The sequence below is a fragment of the Equus przewalskii genome, chromosome 5 (genome assembly GCF_037783145.1).
Source record: "Equus przewalskii isolate Varuska chromosome 5, EquPr2, whole genome shotgun sequence".
In the NCBI taxonomy this organism is placed as follows: domain Eukaryota; kingdom Metazoa; phylum Chordata; class Mammalia; order Perissodactyla; family Equidae; genus Equus; species Equus przewalskii.
Genome location: NC_091835.1, coordinates 64879394 through 64900180, shown reverse-complemented (window position 1 = coordinate 64900180; position 20787 = coordinate 64879394). Strand labels below are relative to the sequence as shown.

Here is a 20787-nt window from a genome sequence, read left to right as displayed (position 1 = left end):
AAAGAATGAAATAGTAAAGACTTCTAAATGGATAGATAGAACAGAAAACGTAATTTTCCTCCAAAGTTATTATTTAGCATTTCAGTTGATTTTTTGTTATAAGTATGTTTACTTTTTCTTTTTTTGTTTTTTGAGATTGGCACCTGAGCAAACACTGTTGCCAAACTTTTTTTTTTCCTGCTTTATCTCCCCAAACCCCCTCCACCATACATAGTTGTATATCTTAGTTGAAGGTCCTTCTAGTTGTGGCATGTGGGACACCGCCTCAACATGGCCTGACAAGTGGTGCCATGTCCGCATCCAGGATCCGAACCAGTGAAACACTGGGCCACCACAGCGGAGTGCCCAAACTTAACCACTCGGCCACACGACTGGCCCCCAGCTGATTTTTATTTATATATTAAATTCCTAGAAAATGAGAAATATTCACATTCAAATATAAGCCACAAAATGGGATTTTAAATTTTTAATATTCAGTATTAGCTCCTCTCTTGAATACAGATAATAAATAATTATAGATTAAAACAAATTAAAACCAAACGCTAGTAGATAAGGATAGGATATCCTATGAAGGATGAAGGATATCACTAAATCTGACTTCTACGTCTAACAGCATAGTTCATTCAATAAAGAGATACAGAAATACTATGTTAGTAGAACATACAGAGTTAAGACTGCATCAAGAACACATAGCTAGCAGTATCCTAAAGAGGAAATGCTAAAAACATCAAACTAAGGTCAGCATCAAGACAAAGAAAAGATGCCCTAATCCTCCCAACTATTTAACAAGGCTAATACAATTAGACAAAAGAAAATAATTAAAAGCATAAAATTTAGAAAAGAAGTAAAACTATCTCTATTTGCAGATGACATGCTGTTACATCTAAACAATTTTTTAAACCAATGATAAAAATACAAACAGTAAAACAATTGAGTAAGGCAGCAGATTATAATATAAAAAATCAATAACTTTCATATAAATAAACAATAACCAATTACAAGATATAAGGAAGAGAAAATCATATTTACAATAGCAACAAAAACAAAATTATACTTAAGAATAAACTTAAGAAATGTCCGAAAGAAAAGAAAATTTTAGACTCCTGAATGACACGAAAAAATCTGAACAGGAGGACTTTCATTGTTCTTGGATAGGTCAATATCATCTTCATGTCAGTTCCCCTGAGCTTAATTTATAAATTTAATGCAATCCCCATTAAAAAAACCAACAAGCTTTTTTCTGGAACTAGAACAAATTGACACTAAAGCTCATATGGAAAAACAAGCATAGAAGAATACCCAAGAAAACCTTGTAAAAAGAATAAGAACTGTGAGATGGGAATGGCACTACCAAATATTAAAACACACTATATAATGCCACAATATTACAATATAGGGAGATACTATTTCTTAATCCCTCAGATTGGTAAAACTTAAAAAGCCTAATAACACATGGCAAGACTATGGGAAACAGGCACTTTCATAAACTGCTGGTGGGAATGCAAAATAGTTCTCTCCTGCAAAGAGAATTTAGCAATTTTTAACAAAACTACATAAGCATTTAATCTCTGATTACTGCATCAATCCCTAGTTTAGTAATTTAGTCTGAGGATACATCTCCAAAAATTTGAAAAGAGGTCTGCGTAAGGTTACTAGATTTGCAGATTATTCACATTATTTGCTATTGTAAAATCCTGGAGACAACCTAAGTGCCATGATGCAGAGGATTGGTTGAATAAACTAGGATACATCCACACAATAGAATACTATGAAGCTATAAAAAAAAAGGTTGGGACTTGAAGAATTTATTTAGAGTGATATTCAAGATATATTAAGTGAAAAAAGGCAAAATACAAAAAAAAAAAAGTGTGCATTCTTCATTCTAAGAAGGGGAAGTGAGAATGCATATATGTTATCTCCTTTTTTTGCAAAAAGAAACGCAGGAAGGATAACCAGAAACTAAGCAAACTGGTTACCAACAGAACGTGGGTAGGAACGGCATAGAAGAAAGAGGGATTTGATTTTAGAATCTTACTGTTTTTACATATTCATAAATAAAATTAAAGGAACAGGGGCCAGACCGGGCCAAGTGGTTGGGTTTGCACATTCCACTTCTGCAGCCCAGAGTTTCCCTGGTTCGGGTCCTGGGCACAGACCTGGCACTGCTCATCGGGCCATGGTGAGGTGGCATCCCACACAGCAGAGCTAGAGGGCCCTGCAACTGGAATATACAACTAAGTACTGCAGGGTTTTGGGGAGAAGAAGGAAAAAAAAAGACTGGCAACAGATGTTAGCTCAGGGACAATCTTTAAAAAAAAAAAAGGAAAGGAACAAGGTTGGGGAAAAACGTGAAACTGAATACAATGGAAAAAATATGAATTTTACTGTATTTTAAGTGAGTAACAATACCCAGGAAAAAAAAAAGAATCCAATCACTGTGAATTTTTTAACACAATACTTTACCAAGATAGCTTTGGTCTGAACACAAAAGAACTGCAAACAAATCTGTGACTCTATTTGGCAGATTTGTTGTTTGTACTGGTATGGGTATAACAATTCTGAAACTATTCTCTACGCATTATAGAACTTACAAGATGAGTAATATACTGGTGCTAGGAACTAGGGTTCTCAATGAGGGTGAAGGGAGATATACGAATGGAAGAAGGCAAGAAGAAACGTGTGGATTGTAATTAGAGATATCAGTATAGCCTTACAATTTTCAATATATATATATATATATATATATATATATATATTTATATTTAAAATAAACTTCCTAGCTCCATCCTCTGAAAGGGCCTGGAAGAAAAGATAATCCAATAATTATGAGCACATCTACCACCCAGATCTTGGTTTCTATATACCATTCCACATGGAAAGGAACCAGGACCCCTCGGAGAAACAGCTGATGCTAGAGCTGGGTAAGCAAAACACAAGTTGACCCTGGAACATCTTATTTTGCTAGAAAGCAAGGACGAACTCAAAAATAATGGAAACACGTTAAAAAGACAGAGGAGCCAGTTTGAGAAGACTCCTCCTGGCCAAATTTAAGCAGCAAAATGCATGACAATAATAGATTTTAATCCATTGTATAAAATAAAAATCTAATAAATAAGAATGAAAATACTTTCCTTTTCATAGATTGCCAACTAATAAATGTAGAAAGAATGAGTTAGAAAATAAGCACTGGGGGGCCAGCCCTATGGCCGAGTGGTTAAGTTCATGCACTCTGCTTCGGCAGCCTGGGGTTCACCAGTTCAGGGCCCAGCCACAGACCTACATACCACTCATCAAGCCATGCTGTGGCAGCATCCCACATAGAAGAACTAGAATGACCTATAACTAGGATATACAACTATGTAGTAGGGCTTTTGGGAGAAAAAAAGAAAAAAAAAAAAAGAAAAACAAAGAGAGAAAAAAAAGAGGGAGATTGGGAACAGAGGTTAGCTCAGGGCCAACCTTCCTCACCAAAAAAAAAAAAACAAAAAAACAGTGCCATTCTAAGGAGTTCAGTTTAAAACAAAAAAGAAAATAAGCATTGTACATCCATCATAATAACTGATTCAGGCAAGACTCATCAATGGATATTAAAACTATTGGGTAAAAGTTTGATGATAAGCAAGATATTTACACAATCTCAAAGTATGCTCCTCACAGGTTACTGATTAATTACAAAAAAGAAATGGAAACTCTACAGTGGAGAAACCATGAGGACACCACCTTAACCAAAGTTATCATCAACAATAATGGGACAAAGTGACATCACACACCTCCTGCCAAAAATGCCTAACTTAAATCTGACACTGAAAAAACATCAGATGAATCCAAATTTCATAGTACAGTTGACATGTACTGTTAAAAAATAGTAGTATCATGAGAGGCTGACAAATTGGAGATATGATAACTAAATGTAATACAAGATCATGGATTGGGGAGCGGTGGGTATGATTGCTATAAAAGACATCTTTGGGACAACTGGTAAAATCTGAATAAGATCTATATACAATACAGATAATACAATGGTATCCATGTTTTCTGAATTTGATAATTGTACTATAGTTAGGTAAGAGAATGTTTTTCTTCTTAGGTAATAAACACATATTTAGGAGTAAAAGGCATTATCTCTGTATTGATATCAAATGATTAAACAACAGTAATAATAACGAGAATGTATGTGTATATATGCACACCATCACACACAAAGAGAAAAATATAAAGCAAAAATGGCAAAATAACAATTGGTTGACATACATGAAGTGTAAATAAGAGTTCATGTATAGATAGCAAAAAATTAACAATTTTTAAATAGAAAGCATAGTAAGGAAAGAGGCAGTTTCTCTCACAAACCGATTTTTTTACTACTAGACTGAATTAATACATTGCAATGTAGGACTACCTGGAAAAAGTACTCAGAAATTCAGAATTTTGACTTTTTAATGGTGTAAAGTAAAAAGATTATACCAGCCAATTAAGCACTCCTGACCTATTACTTGCGAGCACACTTGGAGGTACAGCCTGCTAAGGTACTAACTACTGTTGATGAAGTACTAAGTGGTCCAATCTGAGTTCAAGTACACTGAAAAGTCACTTAATTTATGAACCATTATGGAAAGTGGGATCAACCTGGGCATTATTACTGACAAATTTAAATTCAGCCCCATGGCCAAAGTGCTACAGATTAGGTATTTTCTGCATGGGGCCCCAACTTATGGTCTCTTCTTTGTCCAATTTTAACAGAAGAATGCTCCTACTGACCTCATGTATGTTTACATTAACATTTTATTTATTTACAATTAAACAATGGGCTAGGAGAGGGACAAAATAAAATTTCATCTGAAAACACTTCACCATGAAAGGTGTGTATGTCATAATTATGTAATAAACATCATCTTTGTGCACAGAGCAACTGACCACTGAACACTGTAAGTACAAATTTACCAAGTACAATAGTAAGAATTTGGAAAGAAAGACAAGAATTATAGATACTTGCCATATTTCACAATAAGATATATATTCAAACAATAGAATCTTATACAACTTTATTCAAATCCAGCTTTATAAAAAGCAACATTTTAGCTTGGTCCTATTATATGGTAATGAAAAACATCATTGATAGAAACAAAAGGTAAACACACCTAGAACATGGAATATAGCTGAAGATATTTAACAACAGTGGATAATGGAGGATTATGTAGAAGACAATGCTTTCTAAAATGTAAAGCAGGTCTGTCACCAGCAAAGGGAATGGAAAGGTGAAGGGGGAAAAGTATGGTCTAAAAATATATAGACAATATACTTTCCTAACTGACAACATGGCTGACACTTAATATTCAGAGTTGGATATAACCTACAATCTTTTTTTTTTTTTTTAAAGAAGTAGTCCATATGCTCCAGAAGAGTTTGAGTGGTGCAAAGAAATTTTTTTCTAAGTGTTATTTTTTCTAAGATTAAATAACAGCAATTACTTCTGAAATTTGAAATATTAATAAATCTCACATATGAAAATAGTTCGAAAAATGAAGATAAAGTGCATTAAACAAAACAAGCTATTGCTAGTACTGTTATTTTTAAAGTAATTTAGACAATATAAGTGAACTTCCCTAAGCAGCACTGGGCTAAACCAACAAAATCTTCACAAAGAGAAAAAGCATTCAGCAAATTTATTAAAACAAATGTATCCCATTTGGGAAGAATATTATAAAGTCTTATATATTTTTTTTTAAAAAAAGAAGACACCTAGATATTAAAGAAAACTTAAATTAATTTTTTAAAACCCAAATTTTACAAATACAGTTAGGATCTTAAGTTCAAATTGGTAGTTCATTTACCCTTTTTCTCCCCTTAACTAAAGTGGAGCCCTTGTTATGTTCTCTAGAGCCCAGAGACAAGGTATGGGTGTGTCCGGGCTCTGCTTAGAGATGACAGGTGCAGCTTGAGCAGGTGCCCCCAGACCAGATGTCACCTAGAGGTTTTGTTCTGGATGTAGCCCTTGCCAACTTGTTGATGCCAAGTTAAACCAGTTATCTCAGCAACTAAATTGGTTTTATTACAATACTTAGATCAGCTGTTCTCAAACTTCAGCATACTTAAGAATCACCTGGGGAACACTTTTTAAAAAATACAGTTTCAGACTATTAATAACTAAAACCACTGCTTAATCTTAGCAGCACTAAAACAAGGCAACTAAATATTATATGCCTCATGATCTGATGAAAAGGACAACACTACCTATTAAGTACGCCTAAAATACTTAACTAGAATCTTACCAACCTTTAGATCTAACTATCAGTTTTCAGGAAATAAATACAAAGGATAGAGGAACAGGTTAATTGACACCAGAAGGAAGTGATCAACCAAATCCAGAATTTGGGACATTCTAAAGGACGAATGATGCCATTACTTCAACAAATCAATGGCATGATAGGAAAAGAAAAAGGGAACTGTTAAGAGACTAATGAGAGAAAACAGCCAAAACAGATTCAACCCCATCACAAAATTCTCTAGCAGTAAGATGGGGTTGGACCTTGCAAACACTGACTTAATATTGATGGAACTATAGTTCTGTCATTTTGGGGCAACAATTCAGAATGTGATAGCTATTCCTAGATATCACCAAGAGATTTCAGTTTCAGCAATAGGTTATTGCAATGTACTTAGTCAACAGCATATATATCTTCCAAAAATGAATTAACTTCCAATTCACAACATAATGAATATGCAAAAAGTATCCAAGCAGAAGTGAAATTTCTGTGTTTTGAAAGAGAAAAATGTTAGACTCTTCTTTTTTAAATTTTTTTTTGCTAAGGAAGATCCACCTTGAGCTAACATCTGCTGGCAATCTTCCTCTATTTGTATGTGAGCAACTGCCACCGAAAGACAAGTGGTGTAGGTCTGTGCTTGGGAACCAAACCCAGGTCACCGAAGCAGAGCGCGCTGAACTTAACCACTAGGCCACCAGGGCTGGCCCTAGACTCTATTTTAATAACACAGTTCTCGGAAAGCTTAATGAAATTCGCAAACTGAATGCTACTTAGAGTGACAATTTGCTCTACAGCATCTCTTTATTCTAGGTCCCCCAAAAGTCTTATTTCCTAAGTGAATGAATTAATAAATTTTACTATAGGTAACCAACACCAACATCAATCAGTATATATGCACTTTGTGCACTTCTGAATAATCAAAATCAACTTGCCTATTTCCTTGGATTTACCATGGATAACTGAACTAACCATATTATTTCAAATTTAAAAGCTGATACCTTTTGCTTTTCATAAAAACTATGCTTACAACTTTAAGCCATAAAGTATTTGAAGATAATCTTTAATCCTAACAGCTCCATTTTGAACTCCAGTCAGTTTGGTCCTTAAACCAATATCTACTTCTAAACAGCTTTCATGATACAAGTTCCTAGTTTTTAAAGTCACAGAACTGAAGCAAATACAAATTTTTAGCGGGACTGTCATATATTTCAACAAAAGTAACTACTATTCTACAAAACAGTGTGATCAATGATTCTGCTACAATTCTTTAGAGAGGCTTGTTTAGACAAATTTAAAAAATTTTTAAATATAAAACCCTGTTAAAAAAAAGAAGCCTCTAATTAGAATGATAGACAACAGGGGAAATAAACATTAGTTACTTGCCTTTTGGGAGCTGCTGGTTCTAATAAGAATATTAAGTTAAAAGAAGGCTAACCAATCAAACAAAATTAATCGTAAATTCTTTTCTCATAACGAATATCATGCCAATATATGAACTATTGCCTAAGACCTAAAAATCCTTATCACAATCATATATTTTTGGTTTTTTGTCTTTCATCACATAGTTTAAACAGTGAAAAAATACTGTTATGCTTCTATAAGGACAGCTTTCTACATTCTGGGCCAACTAAAGCCACTACTTATCTTACAGGTTCAACTTTTTTCCTCCCATTTGGACTGCAGTATTTCTTTACCTTTCTTTTCCTGGCAATGAACACAAGATAATTTTAACATCCCCCTATTCGAACAACTATTTATTAAGTATTACCAATATAATTTTCCACAACCATTGATAGATATGCAAATAATAGCTCCATAAAAATTATTTAAGTCTGTATTTATATACCTCTATACAAATACACAAAATTAACTCTCATTCTCATATTTTCCATATTTAAAATTTTTCTTCCTTAACCCTCATTTCTTCTGACTTAGAGTTTCCCAAACTGTGCTCCACAGAACTTAGCAGCTGTTCCTCAAACATGAGGTTTCACCACCCCTTGGATGTGTGGTGGTGTTTGGGAAACACAGTTTAGTATGGGGGAAGGGAGGTAGTGTTTCTCCCAATTGTCTAGACATCTACAATGCACATTAACAAAATAAAGTCTCTAAGAAGTCCTGCAATAAAGTAACCTAAGTTTAGCTTTATTACTCAAATTCATTTGGCCCCTTTTCCAGGAAACATATTGACATTTCAGGAAAACAAGTGTTTCATATAGCACAAATTGGGAATTTCTACTGTAATTGTTCCTGAATACCAGAGTGTGGTGATGATGGTGGTAGCAGATCAGAGAAACAGAGAAAATCCCCCCACACAGCCCGATATAGCCTCTAATTCCCAATTCAGACAAATCGTGTAAACTTCAGTAGGGTCTATACCACTCTGGAAAATGCCCTATACGCAGCCTTCACCATACAATAATAAAAACTCTAAAGACTTTACCTAAAACTACGTACTTGCTCATTGACTAATCCACCTAAATTCCAAAGAATTAAAATGTCTGTTTTTCCTTTCTTTTCCAACTTCCAGTATGGTTTCAGTTTGGGAACATAAAAGATTCATGATATAACTTTTCTATCAAAGTTATAGTAGATTTCACACACGACCAACTATGAAAATGCTGAATCCACAACAGAGTAGAGGTAGGATTATAAAAGAGTACTGTCATTTAAAAATAGACATTTTTAGTTAACAGCTAAGGCAGAAAATGTAAATGCAAGAAAGCATATAAACATTTTTGGGAGTTATAGCTCAGTTCTTAGTTTTTATCCTCAGTAAAGTTTGTATCTTCAGTGAACTATCTATCTTGGAAAGAGATTTTCTACTTTGGGGCAAATTTAAGCTGTTTAAAACATGGTTTCTAAGACACAACACTAACCTAGCTGAATTCTGATCAGTCTTTCAACTTTCTCCACTTTCTACTCCTCTTTTCAACAAATCTGCATGCCCTTTAAAATGTAACAGAATATCAGAAGATATCAAAATCAGATTTGTTCAAAATGAAAGGGTACAGTTTATAAAATTAAGTTTAAAATGCCCATATGAATAATTTATTTAAGATACAGTTGTTCTTCCACTCTCCATTTTACTTTTATTTTCCTTCCCTGAATAAGAACAATCTGTTTATCAATTCTGTTTAGCAATTCACAAACTCAATGTATTGCTTTACTCATTTATTACAATTCTGAAGCAATCTTTCACTTAACTTCAAGTGATTCATAAAAGGCTTTCTCTTAAAAGAGGTGATCTACATAGTGACCCTCACTACAGAACACCTGAGTGTATTCATTCTATTTAACTGATACGTGTAAACTCTATTGGTATAATTTATGGGAGGGCTTTAACCATCAAGAAAAAAAAAAACAATAAATTCACAAGGCAACTGAAAATTCACAATGGTGGGTCCAACTCCACAAGTAAGTTTCTGACTATTCTAAAGGTAAGAACATGTTAAAACATCATTTAATATTGTAAGAAAACCAGTAATACATAGTTTCATATAATAAATTTTTTAATGTCTAAGATATTTTACCACCTTTCCAAAAAATCAAGTTTTATAATGGAAACATTAAGTTAACCTCAGCTATAGCTGTACTACTGACAGTAAGCTAAAACAAAATTCTTCAACTAAGTATTTGAAATATTTACCCCTAAACCTTCATACCAAGACTTCAAATTCTTAACAGGAATAATAGCAGTAAATTGTCCTCCAATCTCAGCACCAAAATAGAACAACAACAACAAAAAAATCCACTGAGTGAATATGGAACACATTGGGTACAGATACACTGGAACATAAATTTAACCATATGTAATTTCCAATTATATTTTAATTTCTTAAAATCATTTGTGACTAACAAACTGAATTCATAATAGAGTGATTAAATATTACTGAACACATGTCAGGAATACAACATTTTTGTCCAATTAGTGAATGCCCCTAAAGCCATTTGGATTTTTTTCTGCACTTTAATCTCTCCATCTACAAGATGTGGGAAATTGCACCTTATCCTTTATACTTAGAGGGATCTTGTAATAGTAAACATTTGTGGAATATATTGAGATGTACATGCCTAAAAAGGAATTAAGCGAAAACAAAATATACAGACCTCACAGATGATTAATATCCAATCTTTAAACAGAGTACTTCTAATTATCTGTGGACAGTTACATTTAAAAAATTTAAATGCCAATATTAAAACAAATAATCAACTGCATCTTCAATTTTAGACTCTGAGAAATTTTTGTGGACAATATACAACTATATAAATATATGTTTGACACAATCAAGCTAACTTTTGGCAGACCACTAAACTCAAGTCTCCATATTTAATGACTAGCGCACGTTTGTGTCAAAACAAACATAAAAATGTTAGAATATATACATGGCCAGCATACTAGTTTGCTCTTCTTTATTTAAATGTCTGTAATATCATGCAGATATATCATAAAATACCAGGCTAACAGCCATCCATCCAATTAATAATAAAATTAGAGGAATGTCAGCAAATATTAAACTTGTAGAGTAAATGAGAACTAACACATGTAATGACAGTCTGATAACAGGTCAAATGAAAAAGCAGTTCATGTTAAAAAAAATTATTCCACCTGTGATTTATCGAACATACTGCATTATCTGCTCATCAGAAATTATGATATTCAATGTGATATAGCAAAGAGGGAACTCACAAAGTCACCTGATTACTATTTCTTACTATGAAGAGGCACTCTTATGGTTAAGTAACAGAATTACTGTGAAAGCTTGGCATCCTGTCTGCCAGTTAAGATTTTTCAGAGGAAGGTGTAAAAGCCGGCATAACGCATGTCCTCTAACTGTGCAATATTACACCACCATGGGAAAAATCTTTCAAGGTTGGTAGTACCCAATTTTTGACCAGCATATTTCTTTTGTATTTCTTTACAAGCCATGCAAATCTTCACATGGTTTTATTTTCCAAAACAAATGCTTCAACTTTTTTCCTAGTAGCCTAGCTACAACCCTACAAAAACAAACCTGGAGAGTGACATATGGAGGAAAAACAAGTTTAGCTAAGGACATAGTTCAAAAAGCAGCTTCTAATAAGAGCATAAAGCTCAAATTGATCTGAGAACAATGTAAAGAGATGCAAACAACCTTGAAACCATATAGTTAAAAATATTACCTCTAAGTATAATCAATGGATGATATCATCCCAAGATAGAAATCACAACTAGAAAAACAATATTTACATAACTTGTAAAAAACTGGAAGCCTAGCCATTTAATTGACTATGCTAAAACCCTTTACTACAAATGTAAATTCTTCAGAAACACACATCTCATGAACTACATATATCCTACCGTACCTTTCGGATATTAAATTTCAATCAATCAATCAACCCAATAAATATCAGGTATACGTTTAAAATGTGTACCTTAAACACTCTAAAATCCAAATGATTCAAACTGATCACCAGAAAACCAGGAGAAGTATTAACAGTATTCCTCTCAATATTATACATGAAAATAAGCAGTGAATATCACCATAAATATAAGTCTCTACTTCTCACCACTTTACTAAATCAACAGTTTTGGAGGTTGATTTGGTTTTACTTTGATTTTAATTTTAGTCCTTTATTTAAAAACGTACTCTGACACACATGCCATCATACATACACACGATATAGATAACAACTAACCATATTTAATATTTCCTAGACTTCTGTGTAACTCAGTAACTACCCTCAAAGTTCTGCGAACTCTTCAGCTTCAAGCCTAAAGTCAATCTAAGATAGCCAATAGAAAGTACACCTGTGCAATTACTGCATTTCCTATTTCAGAATACTGAACACAACACAGAATAGCCACATTTGGATATTGCATTTGGAGCAATGATAAATGCCAAACTCAAATTATGCAGAAGCCACATTATCTAAAAGACCATCCTATAATATCATTATTAAAAAGCAATAAATATGAAGACCACTATTTTAGTTTTAAATAACCACCACCAACTAAGGATCCTCTATGGGTAAGTAAACATTAAAAATAAAAGATGACCTCATAATAAGTTGCAATATGAAAATATTCCTAGGAGAAAAACTGGGAGAAAAAAAGCTGAATCACAAAATATATTATCTAAACTCTTTCACATACCAACTGAATATGAAATTTACGTTGTCAAATAAACAGTCAGAAAGGGGGGAGAATGAAAGAAAATCCAAATCATAGTATTCCGTTTCAGAGTATCTCTAAGTTCCCTAAATATATAATCCTTTTGAAGCAAGTCACTCAAAAATACCAAAAAAAAAATTATTCTAAAAACAATCCTGGTCACCTAAGACACCAACATGTTATGCTATGTAAAAATATTCTACTTAAAAAATACTCAGTGACACGGTTCCACACAAGAGGTTTCATTTTTTAAAAATCTTGAGGTCAGAATTTAAAAAGGCAAAGGAGTTTCCAAAACAAAGAAAAAATTTCCCCAAGGGATACAAAGTTTCATTAACTATCTTAACTCTTTTACTAAGCATCACCTTTCTGCCCCTCTGTGCATATCAAGCGATCAATAACAATGTCACAAAAGAATGTTTACCAAGATGGGGGGGTGTCACCTGTAATGATTCTGTATAAAAAATGTAAACAATCTTAAAATAGGCGAGGAAAACTTTCACCTCCCTACAACCTCCCTTCACGGATATTTAATGTTCCTCAGACTGAAATTAACAGAAGTTTAGAAACTGTTTGGTGTGCAAGGTTTGTCCTGGGGGAGGGGGGCGTTTGCTTAAAACAAATCTCCCCATAAGCCCCTTATTTCCAAATACTGTGGAAGAGTCACTACTACTCACCGCAAGTAATACTGTTTTAAAGCAAAGGCAGCGTTAGAACAACTTCTGGGAAAGTTGAACTCTTCAACAATTTCTCCCCACTGATTCTTCTCAGAAACCTGTTAAAAACACAGCCACATCTGTCTGAAAGTGCACAATCCAAGACAACTCTACCCTAACTGTGAAATAAATACCCATTCTGCAGAGATCCGAAGGGACCTCGGGCATCAGTGGGGGTTTGGGATCGATCCGTAAGAGTTACTAAGCTAGGGCTACTGGAATCACTCTGTTTTCCACCCGAGAGCCCTGTATTTAACAGCACTTGTTTTGTTTGGGGGGCGGGAGGGGGGGTGCTGGTGGGTTTGTTTTGTTTTTGAAGCCCGGACAATAACCAATCGCAAGTCCCTCTGTCGCCCCCTTTTAAATCTCAACGCGGTCCGTTTCCACGAAAAAAAAAAAAGTTCAAAAGGATCAATACTGTTCCGGACAGCGACGTCCGCAGGTTCTGGGGGGGCCCGGGCCGGGGCCGATTCCGCTCCCTCTCCCAGATCTATCCATCTCCATAGGCCCTTCTTTGAGGCCTACAGCTTCTGCCTAGCCTTGAAGCCTAAGATGGCTATTTGGAGACAGGTCCTGGTTTCTTTTGTTAGCCGGAGAAACCGAGGGCGACGGGGCCGAGGCTGTGCCCCCGGCTGCCGGGATCATTTCGCAGCCGATTATCGATGTGAAACCTGCCCGCGCTAATTTTGAGTTGCACGAAAACTGCTCTCAGAGTCTGTGTGTCTCTGTGTCTCCGCCTGTGCTAGAGCGGCAGCGGCGGCAGAGCTGACGAGCGAGCGGGCGGGCGTGCGGGCGGGCAGGCGCGGGGCGGGCGCGGGGCTCGGCCGGGCGCCCCGCACGCCCGCACTCCCCGCCGCGCCGCTCAGACCCCGCCGGGCCGGCCGGGCACCGGGCAGGGCGCGAGCCGGCGCCGGGCCGCCCGCCCGCCCGCCGAGCCCCGCGCCCGCCGCGCGCACGCGAGCCACCAGGCCAAAAACAGCCCGCCGCCGTCCGCCTCCGTGCCACCGGCTGGGAGCGAAAAGCACGCCTGTGGCCCCCGCAGGCCACCCCCCCGGCCCCGAGCGCCCACCCCGGGGTCAAAGGAGACTTTTCGGAGGAGGCCAGCGAGAGGGAAATACAAATTAAAACTTCCACTCACCTTCGCGAATCCGCCTAAAGTAGTGACTCTGGTGTAGAGACCGTGAAGATCCAGCTCCTTCCCACCCACCGCAGGGATTTTTTTAAAAGGCGACCTGCGGGCGAGAGAAAGCCCCGCACTTGTCAGCCGGGACCCCGCGGCCGGCCCGGGCGGGAGAGCCCGTTCGCCCCGGCTCGCCCCGGCGCTGCCCCCCCGGTTCTGCTCTCACCCTCTGCTGTGGTGGAACTGCCGCAGCTCGTCCAGGAAAGCGAGTCCCTTTCTCCGCTCGTCCGGAGGCGCCTTCCCCGTCGAGTTTGCCATTATTTGTTCAAAGGAGGTTTCCGAAAACCCCGGATCGGTGTTTTAAAAGCGCCCCCCGCTCCCTGCGCTTCCTACCAGAGCCCGGAGCCCATTCCTCGGCCGGCGGCGGCGGGGCTCAGTCATGGGCCGGCGGTGGCGGCGGCGGCGGCGGCGGCGGCGGCGGCGGCGGCGCAGGGAGGGAGGGAGGGAGGGGGAGGAGGAGGAGGAGGAGGGGAAGGAGGGAGCAGGAGGCCAGGGGGAGAGGAGGGAAGGAGGGAGGGGAATTTCTAAAAAAGTTTAAAGAAATCGGAGCGAAACTAGAGGGGCAGGCGACTGCCGGATCCGCGCGAAGCCGCGGGGCGAGCGCGGCCCCCACCCCTTCCTTCCCTCCCTCCCCGCGGCCCGGCTCTCGCCCGCCTCTCAGCGCCGCCGGCCCAGGCGCCTCGGCCCGGGGACGCGATTCAACATGGTGCTGCTGCCGGGGGCGCGCGGGCGGGCGGGCGAGGGGCAAGGCGAGCCGACGGCGAGGGCCCGGGGCGGCCGGAGGCCGGGGCTCTCGGCGGCCGCGGCGGCGACGGCGGCGGGGCTGGGGCAGGCGGGGCTGGGGGTGGGGAGGGGGAGGTCTGTGTGGTGGTTTGTGGAAGGCGCGGTGACAGCGTGTATCGCGGCCGCAGCTCCGCGGGGCCCTCGCACACATTCACGCGCGGCCTCGGCGCGGCGGCCCGGGCGGCCCCGGGCAGAAGGCACCGGCGGCAGCCGAGCCGCTGCGCGCCGCCCGCCCGCTTCCCTCCCCGCCAGCCTCCCTCTCTGCCGCCGCCAGCGCCGCCGCCACGGCCGGGCAGCCAGCGCCGCACAGCGACCCCCGAGGGCCGGCCGCGGCACTGCGCCTGGCTCCACACCGCCCCGGCAGCTCCTCGCGGGGAACAATAGACTCGGCTCGCCGGGCTTAGGGTTCATCTGCAATGTGCCGCACATTTCACACGCACACAAAGCCGGCGGAAAGGGGGGCGGCGCGGGGAAACGGCCACTACCGGTTGTTCCAGGGTTAGGGGTGGAGGCGATGTTCGCGTCCCCGGCCCGGCTGTTGGAAGGGCCGCCTCGGCGTCCCCGCCCGCCCGACAGAACCGGTGTGGCGCTCGCGAGGGAAAGGAAGCTCAGAGGGGCAGCTCCTCACGCTACGCATCCTTCACACGTCGGGATAAAGTCAATTTGTTACCTTTTTTATTTTTTTAAAGTCGAAAGGAAACGGCTTTTCTGAGCCTTGTGCTAGTATTTTGGGGCCTGGTTAGCACATTTTCCCTGAATTATCCACAAACTAACTTTAGCAAACTATAAATTAAATACGTTGTGAACTGTCTGTCCTAGTTCTGCAGAAATAGAGTAATGCTCTTAATTCATCTCGCCTTGGATTGATTTCACAAATCAAGCTAGATTATTCTATGCTGAGTTACGCAAACGGTAATTAAACTGGTTGGGAAGCAATCCTTTAAACTTTGACAATTAACATTTATGTTTTTATATTAAGGTATTTTAAAGGTAGATGCGCTTAAAATAAAGGTTGAATAGAACCTGATGTTTTCCCTTGCTTTCTTTCAAATGTCTTAAATGCCATCCTCGTTTAAAATAATTTTGAAGGTTAAAAAAAAGCTGCTTAAATGGAAGACAACATCTCAACAAATACTACCACCTAAGTTTGCATTCACAAGGGGTGTTGGAGTCGGCCCTCTGCTGCAAACATTAATTAAGCTTCACAATATGTGAGGCTTATCATTATCCCCATTTTGGTGATGGCCACGGCGGACAAAGTCACTGACTAACCCAAGGTCACAGGCTAGTAAAGTTCTGGATGGCTTATGATGTCAGGTAGTGGTTCCAATAGGAACGTTTATTCGGTGGTGAGAAAAATTATGTAATGTACTCCAGCATGCTTCCGGTGCTCCCTCTAGGAAACGGATTTATTTCCCAAGTAAAGTTTGTCTCTTAAACGGGGTCGGCATAAGGCTGTGGCTAGGAAGTTCCTGACACCCAAGGGCCAGTGAGTGTCTCGGAAGCCAGTGAGGGGCGGAGACCCGGCCGGGGGAGGGGGGCGGCTGGGCCAGGGCCCGCGGCGAGGAGGGGCGGGGTAGGAGGGAGACCCGGTCATCTGTCCCTTCCCCCACCGGTCCTCTTAGGGGTGGTGGAGATGTGGGCCGCAGAGCTGCGTGGCCCGGGCTGTGCGGATTCCCTAAACGCGGCACTTACGCACAGCCCCTTACGTAACTGTCAGCGCCGGGGATTCCCTAGAGGGGGTCATTCTATTCAACCATTACACACACCCCGGGTTCCTGCCGCCGCCGCCGCCGCCGCCGCCTCACAAAATGGCGGCGCCCATAGAGGAGACAGCGGCCGCCTCCTCGGCCCCATTTTGTGGGAGGCGAGAGATCTGTCAACATGGAATACCTCCGCTGAGGATGCATCCGAGTTTGGAAATCTTCCTTGAGGGATGGAGCCGAAGGGATCTCATTCGACAGAAACTGTCAGCGACTTCCAGCACCTCCACGCTTTTTGGACTTCTTTTTTTTCCTTTTTGTCGAAGGAAGCGCCAGAAGCCGCCGGGGTAATTGTAACTAAAGGGAGATGGGAAAGCTGCGGCTGACTGCTCCAAGGACTTGCGGCGGCGTCTTGGTGGCTGTCCCACTCTCCCGGCAGCTGCCCGCGATTTCGCGGAGGGTCGCCTGGGCCGCCCGGCCCGCTGCGAGGGGACGGGGACCGAGCGATGCGGACGGTAGCGGCACCTCCCGCCGCGCCACTTGTGCAGTGAGACTTTTGGGTAGTTTGTAAATGCCAGAGTGCACGGCCCAGCCCGGTCGGTGCCCCTCGTCTACGCCGGAGGCCTTGGGAGCCCCGGATACCCAGCTGCGGGGACTCGCGGTCGGTCGGCCGGGAGCCGGGTTGGCCCGAGCGGGCGGTACTCGCGGATTCCGGCAGCCCCGGCGCGCCGGGTGGTCGCGGCCCGGACCCGGGCCCTGGATGGTGTTGATGGGGCAGGAGTGGGAAGGAAGGCACGTACACTGACATTTCAATCGTCCGAGTCGGGACCCGGGATTGTAAACAATGTCTCAGGTTAGACGTTAGGACGTCTTTTCTCGTATCCCACCCTGCAGTGGGCAAACCTGCTTGCCTTAATTCTAATTCGAAGGGCAGAATGGAAGGGTGAGATTTTATATTTTTGTTTTTCAAGGGAAGATTACTACTTTTAAGCACTGACTGCTTGCCATTAATGTGTGTTTGTGTGTATTATACACACATGGATATGTTACAGTAGTGTGTTTGGCTTTTCAGGACAAATATCAGGGCTAAAAACCCGGAGTGTGATACTAACGTTTTAATGCTTTTTTAAAAAATTTAAGATGTGATATGTAACTGGAGAATTGACGCTGGAAAAAAAAAATCCTTTTCTGCAGAAGAAACTGTCATCTTCAAAATGGAGTCCTAAAGTATATCTGATGGATAGAATTTAAATTCATAACACTTTGAATATCTTCTAGTCAAAGAAAAAAAACCATAAAGCTTGATGTTTATCAGATTACTACTTGGTTCAACTTCCCCAAGACTAGAAGAATGTAAGGCAAAAGTAAGCTATTAACGGTATTTGCTTGTAAGAGGAATGTAAAGGTTTCAGGAAGATTCATCTGAAAAATTTAAATATGCAGTCTACGAATAATTTATTTCAAATGTTTTTTCCAGTTGCAGCAATCATTTGTATTTGCATGATTTTCTTTTTTTGAGGTGTTTCGTTTTCTGTTGATTTTGACCTTCATATTTCCTCTCTAGTGCAGAATTGCATCTTTCTGCAGGCTGCGCCTGAATCACTAAGTTCCACGCCCGGTCCCCTGCCGCACCCGGTTGCTACTCCTGGCGTGTGGATTACCAAGATAGAGTTTCTGGTCATGTCTGTTCCTACTGATGTTCTTTATATTTAATAAATTTGGTTACCACTAATCAGTCTGTATCTCTTGCAAGAATACCCTATTTTAGCACCCAAGTACGTAGAGAATATTTTTTTATGGGATTGCACTGTTGGTAACCCTAGTGCATAGTATTACATTTCTTTGTACCATATTGCATTTCCTATAGTGGGCAGCATAGAGCAGGTGGAGCCTGAAAAAGAAATATTAGAGATATTTTACAGTAGATATTCTCTAATTTGATGCGATCTAAAGAAAATGTAGTTCATAGTTATCAAGCATTCATGGGAACTATTCCTATAAATAATTACCAATAACAGTGAAAATTGTTGAAACTCTGTGTAGTTTACTGTTCTGATGAGAAATGTTTTTTTTGATGTGAAAAATTCAAAGCGTTGTTGTTAATAGTAATTGCAAATCCTGCACACCATAATAAGAGGTTTCTGTTATTTTACATCAATCTCGGATCCTTATCAGTTTTAATATTATTTAATCAAAAAATTGTGATGTTTAAAATTCCTTCATTCAAGTAAACTTAAAAAAAGACCACATTTCAAATCAAGCGTGTCAGGTGTATGATTACAACAGCTGAAATAACTTAATTGAGGAATTGGTATGTTAATTCATTGGAGAAGTTTTTGGATTTTAGGTTATTCTAAGGTTTAAAAGATGGTTGCACAAGGCTACTGAACTGAGATTTATATTTCTTTAAAGATGATCTTAAGAAAGGAGCTGTTGGTAAGATGTGAGGAAGCGTTCACCACTTGCTGCTCTCTGTGTCTGCTCCCCTGCTTTTTACTATTGGCTAACTTGTCTTGTTTGCAGGAGATTACAATTTGAAATCATAGATAAGGCCTTTCCTTCAGATAGTGACTCTTAAGGGATACTGGTAACTAAGCTTTTAAAAAATAAGAAAGTTTATTCTACTACAGATTAGGGTAATTGTAATAGAGATGTTCTGAATCTACAGTTAATAGATTTCTGACTGATTTGTCCCTAAAGAGTCTGATAAGCTTTTAGGCATTTTGTTTGTTTCTTTCTGTTCAAATAGATAGTAGAGGTTGTGCTTTGTACATAAATCCAGTGCAATTTATTTTTTAAAAAGTGATAATTTTCAACAAAATAAGACTTTTTAATAAGACTTAATAATTAAAAACTAAGTTTGAGCCGATTATAATATCTTTGGAAAAGCATTCCCAAATGTACTTTTGACAGGGAGTTGGCCTCATTAGTTGTTTAGGTCAATTAATCTTGAATTTTTAAAATTGTTATGGTTTTAATATGCTACATTTGTGCATTCTTATTTATTTCATCTGTTTCAATCACGGAAAAGAAAAGTAGGCCGCAGACTAACTGTGCTCGTTATAGTATCATCACAGTTTATAGTAGTTTAAAACTTTGTTTGTAGTGTTTAATAACTTCTGAAAGCTAGGAGAGCATAAATTCTAAACCAAGGAAATATTTATTTATTTAACTGCTGGCTTTAAAAGATTATAGTGAAATATTCAAACCATAAGATTCTTAATTTTTAGTACTTTAGCAGGATCTTTAGCATAGAATTAAATTCAAAATTCTGTTTAGAATAGACAATTAAATATAATTATGTACAAAACAGCATTACATTAATGTTAGGATCAATGTTAGGATTAGTGTTGCTCAGAGTGCTGTAAAAATATTAATAACATCATTTAAATCACATTCTTTGAAAACTCAGATCCACAAAAAATATGATTCCAATAATTAACTTTTTAATTATGAGAAAGGCAAGGGGATGTTCAGTGAATGTAAAAAGTATACTACTGAGCAAACAGGAATTGTTTCAATGAATTTTGATTTTCTGTTCAATTTTTTGGTACATTGACTCTTCTGACATCGCACTTTGCTATTAATTTAAAAATTAAACCCCAAAGACACATTAATTCTCTATTTAATGCAGATTTAATTCTTGACTAGCTGTAAAGCTTAAGGAGTTGGCAGTCTTGTTGGCAAAACAATAAAGTAGGAATTAAGCCAAAATGCAAAACTATGTAATAATTAAGTTTCATAAAAGTATATATAGTTTTTACTTTATAACTACATGAATCAGAGTAGTATAGATTTAATAATAATTTCATTTATATAGCTTTTGTTTTTCTCTGAAAGCATACCACAAGCTGTTGGTATATAGCATCAAAATGAAAAGTCAACCAGGGCCAATGTAAATTGTTGAAGCTTATTGCTACACGTTAAGGGAAATTCTAACCAATGGTTCAGTGGCAACAATTTTTTTAAAGTGCCATGGTTCTTTCACATA

At 39.4% G+C, this 20787-nt stretch overlaps 1 protein-coding gene and 1 long non-coding RNA gene across 5 annotated transcripts in view; one reads left to right on the top strand and one right to left on the bottom strand.

Annotated features, from left to right (window-relative positions):
• ARID2 (AT-rich interaction domain 2) overlaps positions 1-15123 on the bottom strand; it is a 161247-nt gene extending 146124 nt beyond the window's left edge. For 2 of the 4 annotated variants that reach the window (XM_070621119.1, XM_070621120.1), the window contains exons 1-3: positions 14477-14895; positions 14269-14362; positions 13092-13189 (exon numbers count right to left, since the gene is read on the bottom strand). Coding sequence is in view for 2 of the 4 variants with exons in the window: in XM_070621117.1 (XP_070477218.1) it covers positions 13092-13189; positions 14269-14362; positions 14477-14568 (284 nt within the window). In the remaining 2 variants the exon portion in view is untranslated. Of the gene's footprint in view, positions 1-13091; positions 13190-14268; positions 14363-14476 lie in introns of all 4 variants that reach the window. The other 2 variants (XM_070621117.1, XM_070621118.1) reach the window with 2 other exon arrangements.
• Positions 15124-16444: 1321 nt separating this feature from the next.
• Positions 16445-18528, top strand: LOC103552008 (uncharacterized). The gene is made up of 2 exons (XR_011540392.1): positions 16445-16582; positions 18361-18528. It is a non-coding gene; the product is annotated as an uncharacterized lncRNA (long non-coding RNA).
• The last annotated feature ends 2259 nt before the right edge of the window (positions 18529-20787 follow it).